Source organism: Eimeria acervulina, genomic scaffold (assembly GCF_000499425.1).
Source record: "Eimeria acervulina Houghton genomic scaffold, Eah_scaff738, whole genome shotgun sequence".
Taxonomy (NCBI): Eukaryota; Apicomplexa; class Conoidasida; order Eucoccidiorida; family Eimeriidae; genus Eimeria; species Eimeria acervulina.
Window position 1 is genome coordinate 2,310 of NW_013549627.1, and position 5,191 is coordinate 7,500.

Sequence of the window (5,191 nt, forward strand, 5' to 3'; positions counted from 1 at the left end):
TGTTTGTGTGCATGAGGGGCTGCTGCTGCTGCTGCTGCTGCTGCATGCAGCAACTTGGCCGTGGGTGCATGCATTCGGGTGTCTCTGCTGCAGCAGCAGCAGCAGATGCTCGAAGCAATTAGTTTGACGCCCTAAAGAAAAATAATAAACAAAAGAGTTTATTATTATTATATATATAATATATAAAATATATATTATATATATAATATATATATTATATATATTATACATATTATATATTATATATATATTACCCTTAGGGCCTCAGTAAAAGCAAGAAAAAAACAAAAAATGTATAAACCCACATCGCCTCGCAACCCTACAGACAGCGAAGCTGCAGCAGCAAATGCAGCAGCAACTGCAGCAGCAGCAGCAACTGCTGCAGCAGCAGCTGGAACTGCTGCAGAAGCAGCACGAGACTCAGGACAGGCTACACTGGCAGAAACAGAAATAGAAGCAGCAGCAGCAGCAGCAGCAGAAACAGCAGCAGCAGCAGCAGCTTCTGCTGCTTCAGTCAGCAGCACACCGGAGGATTTTCTATGCCTGTCTGCTGCAGCAAGGCCTGATCAAGCAGCAACAGCAGCAGCAAAAGAAGCAACAGCAGCAGCAAAAGAAGCAACAGCAGCAGCAGAAGGATCAGCAGCAGCACCTGCTGCTACTGGTGCTGCTGCTGCTGCTGCTGCTGCTGATGCTGAGACAGCGCATGCACGAGGTGTCAATACACCTGGAGGCAGCGGCAGCTCATTAGCAGCATTTAAAGTAGCTGTACATCCTTTGCTGCCTTCCCTCTCTTCTAAACCTGCAGCAAATGCAGCAACCAGCAGACAAAACAGCAGCAGCAGCAGCAGCAGCAGCAGCAGCGCACTCGAGATAGCCCTCAACCCACAGCAGCAGCAACAGCAGCAGCAGCAGCCAGGCACCGCAGCGCAAGAGCAGCCTGCTGCACCCCCCAGCAGCAGCAGCAACAACAACAACAACAGCAGCAGCAGCAACAGCAGCTCTGTCGGTGTTTCACAGGATTATATACATACGCTGCTGCCTCCAGGTGCTTCGAACCCCTACACGAAGCGCTGGCGTCTGTGTCTGTACACCCGAGTGCTGCTGCTGCTGCCCGCCCCGAGCATGTGGGTTTATGCTGCAGGCTTTCATCCTCCTTCCTTCTTACCTTGTCTCTTTATCAATAGAGAGACAGGAGAGCTGCAGCAGCAGCTGCTGCCGCGAAGAGGCTTCCTACGAGCCCACTTCAATGCTCCTCCTGCTGCTGCACCTGCTGCTGCTGCTACTGCTGCTGCTGCACCTCCTACTCCCGCTGCAGCTGCAGCTGCAGCAGCAGCAGCAGCAGCAGCAGCAGCAGCAATGCCTGCTGCTGTGGGGACTGCGAAGCGATCTTCAGACATCTCGCCTTCTTCTCCCTCTTCTGCAGCAGCAGCAGCAGCAGCGAGAGAAGCAGCAGCAGCAGCAGCAGCAGCAGCAGCTCCTCCTGCTTCTTTTGGTTTGTTTCAGTTTTACTTTGATTGTGAAGCTGTCTTGGGGACTCTGATTATAGCAGCAAGAAGGTTTTTAGTTGTTGTTGCCGCAGCAGAACCCGCTGCAGTAATTCAAGAAGAAGAAATCTATCCTCCAGGCTCGCTGCAGGAGCACCTGGAGCAGCAGCAGCAGCAGCAGCAGCAGCAGCAGCAAAAGAAGCAGCAGCAGCAGCAGCAGCAGAGTTCATCTGGTGTCTCTGGAAGCCCTCAAGAGATGCCGCTGCAGCAGCTGCTGCAGTTGGGGCCCTCGGAGCATTCCCGTGACTCCCCTTCAGCAGCAGCAGCAGCAGCAGCAGACCCATGCCTGGCTCCGCAGCAGCAGCAGCAGCAGCAGCAGCAGGGTGAGGGGTTAATGCGTGCAATGAGCTCTGTAGAGGAGACAGAAGAAGAGACTCCGCTAAGCAGCGCCCTTGCGAGAGCTTGGGGCGGGATGATGGCTGCTGCTGCTGATGCTTTAGGTGTACATACACCTTGGGGCCCAGTAGAAGGAGGAGGAAGCAGCTCGGAGACAGTTGCTGCCTGGGTGCAGCAGCAAGCGCAGCTGCTGCTTGCTTCAGACGACACCAGCAGCAGCAGCAGCAGCAGCAGCAGCAACAGCAACAGCGAATACCAGTGGGGGACGGCTTCGGAGCACCCCAGCAGCCACAACTCTCCCCCACCCAACAGCAGCAGCAGCAGCAGCAGCAGCAGCAGCAGCAATAGGGGTCGTCGTGTTGTAGAGTTTAAAAGAGATGAAGTAGAGGGAGAAGGACGACCCCACAGCCACAGCTGGTCTGCTGCCCCACATCAGCAGCAGCAGCAGCAGCAGCAGCAGCAGCAGCAGCAGCAGCAGCGGGAGGTGTACGGCGGGTCAAGAACAGCAGCAGGAGCAGCAGGAGCAGGAGCAGCAGCGGCAGCAGCAGGAGGGAGAGGAGGGTATGGATGTTCAGAGGGAGAGGTGCAGCGATATACAGCAGCACTAGAGAAGCTGCTGTCGTCAGGATACTACTTTAGCTACGATGTTGAGCTTACTCGCTGTCTTCAGCAGCAGAGCGCTCTGTCTTTGCCTCGCTGCAAGCAGTCTCTTCCGTCTTTTCCGGACTGTAGCTTCGGGTGTATAGATGCTGCAGCAAGAGATAAATTGCTGCTGCAGCACTCTACTTGGACAGGCTTCTCTTTTGCTGCTGCAGCAGACACGCACTTCGTGTGGAACGGTGCACTTCTCACCGACTGGAGACGATCCCAACTCGATCCCAGGTGGACGGTGCCCCTCATTCAGGGTATATTCAACACTGTTATTGCTGTTCCTGCTGCTGCTCCTGCTGCTGCTGCTGTTCCTGCTGCTGCTCCTGCTGCTGCTGCTGTTCCTGCTGCTGCTGCTGCTGCTGCTGTTGTTGTTGTTGTTGTTGTTGTTGTTGCTGCTGTTGCGGATGCGGAACATGCTGCTGCTGTTGTTGTTGTTGCTGCTGCTGTTGCTATTACTGATGCTATTGCTGCAGCTGATGCGATTGCTGTTGGTGCTGCAGTTGCGATTGCTGTTGGTGCTGCTGCTGCGTTTATTATTGCTGCAGCATGTGCTGTTGTATCTGTTGATTATATTTATGTTTAACATATCGTGAAGAAGATAGATATATTTATTTGTATATGTGAACAATTAAGATGTATATGGATTTGCTTACAGGATATATAGGATATGCACGACTTGAACGTGCATGCAGCAGCTGCAGCAGCCCCGTTGTGCTGCGCTCTCCTTTCAAGGTCTTGTCTTTAGAGTTGCTGCTGCTCTGCCGACGCAGCAGCAAAAGGGGCGGCACCCGATATAACGCGCGAGGCATCGATGACGATGGTCATGTACAAACAACTCCTCTTTCTATTACTATTATTTTTATTATTATTTATTGTTATTATTTATTATTATTATTATTGTTATTTATTATTATTATTATTATTATTATGTTATTATTGTTATTATTTATTGTTATTGTTATTATTATGATTATTATTTTTATTATTATTATCTATTATTGCTATTATTATTTTATTATTTATTGCTATTATTATTATTATTATTTATTGTTATTATTATTGCTATTATTATTATTTATTGTTATTGTTACTATTATTTATTATTATTGTTATTATTCTTATTATTGTTATTGTTATTATTGTTGTTCTTATTGTTCTAACTTCTACTCTTATTCTTCTTCTTACTACTCTTATTCTCCTTATTATTGACATTATTATTATTATTATTATTACTATTATTATTATTATTAGCACTCTTCTTCCTGTGTTGTTTGCGTAGCTAGCTAGCTAGCTAGCTGTTTCTCTAGCTAGCTAGCTAGCTAGCTAGCTGTTCGTGTAGCTAGCTATCTATATATATAATAATAATAGATTTGATAAAGAAAATATTTTTTTATTTCTTAAATTTGTTTTGTTCGTCGCTGCAGGTGGCGAATTTCGTAGAGAGCGAACAGCGCGTCCGCCTAACGCAGCTCGATGTATACACCAGCAGCAGCAGCAGCAGCAGCAGCAGCAGCAGCAGCAGCAGCAGCAGCAACAGGGCGAGCAGCAGCAACAATCGTCGTCGCCACCGCTATAGCAGCAGCGCCGACAGCAGCAGCAGCAACAGCAGCAGCAGCAGCAGCAGCAGCTATCCACATTACGAGCGTATAGCTCCCTCTGTGCCCTTCGCGTGTACATCAGCCTCCTCCACATCACCATCAGCAGCAGCAGCAGCAGCAGCAGGAGATGGTGTGTTGTGCAGCAAAGGCTGCTGCTTCGGACACTGGATATCGATGCTGCAGGTGCGGGGCTCTGTGCCGCTCTTCTGGGGTCAAGGCGGGATAACAGCGCAGACAACAATAAATAGAAATGCGTTTCTTACTGCTCTTGCTTTTGAGAAACATATCGTAAGCAATATACTCTCTTGCTGCTGCTGCTGCTGCTGCTGCTGCTGCTGACGCTGCTGACGCTGACGCTGCTGCTGCTGTTCACGCGGTTTTAGTAGTGCTGCTGGTTCTCGCGGTGGTGCTGTTGCTGCTGCTGCTGTTGCTGCTGCTGTTGTTGCTGCTGCTTTTGCTGCTTCTGTTGGGAGGTGCTGTTGCTGCTGCTGTTGTTGCTCTTTATCGTGTTGCTGCTGCTCTTTTTGCTGCTGCTGTTGCTGCTTGATTTTTTTTTTGCTTTGTCTGCTTCCCTTTGCCTCAGTAGAGCTTCATTTTGCTGTTTATTTGTTTATTTTATTTGTTCGTTTGTATATTTATTAACACATATTTATTTATTTATTATTTATTTATTTATTTTAATTCATTTAATATGCTGCTCTGCTTGTTTGTGTGTTCATTGATTTATTACTCCGCCTTCTAATATCTATATATTAATATATTAATATATCTATCTATTTATATTTATTTATTTATTTATTTGCTGCTGCTGCTGCTGCTGCTGCTGCTGCGTGCAGCAAATGCTGCACCGTCGCTACGGAGACAATTTGGTGTTTGTAAATTTGCTGAGCAGCAGCAGAGAGAGCGAAGAAAGTTTAACAAATATGCTGCGAGAGCAACTGTCTCTTTATTTATTAGAGCAGCAGCAGCAGCAGGAGCAGCAGCAGCAGGTGCTGCTGCAGCAGCAGCAGCAGCAGGGAGAAGCAGCAGCAGCAGCAAAAATGAATGCTTGTATTAAGATGC

At 48.2% G+C, this 5,191-nt stretch overlaps 1 protein-coding gene across 1 annotated transcript in view; it reads left to right on the top strand.

Moving 5' to 3' along the window:
- Positions 1-291: 291 nt before the first annotated feature.
- The window catches only part of EAH_00047800 (endonuclease/exonuclease/phosphatase domain-containing protein, putative), a gene marked incomplete at both ends in the record, with an annotated part of 13,018 nt that continues 8,118 nt past the window's right edge, over positions 292-5,191 (top strand). Inside the window, 3 exons of the mRNA XM_013394551.1 lie at positions 292-2,769; positions 3,956-4,417; positions 4,966-5,191. The exon at positions 4,966-5,191 is cut by the window's right edge and continues 32 nt beyond it. Of these exons, the coding sequence (XP_013250005.1) occupies positions 292-2,769; positions 3,956-4,417; positions 4,966-5,191 (3,166 nt within the window). The remainder of the gene's footprint in view (positions 2,770-3,955; positions 4,418-4,965) is intronic.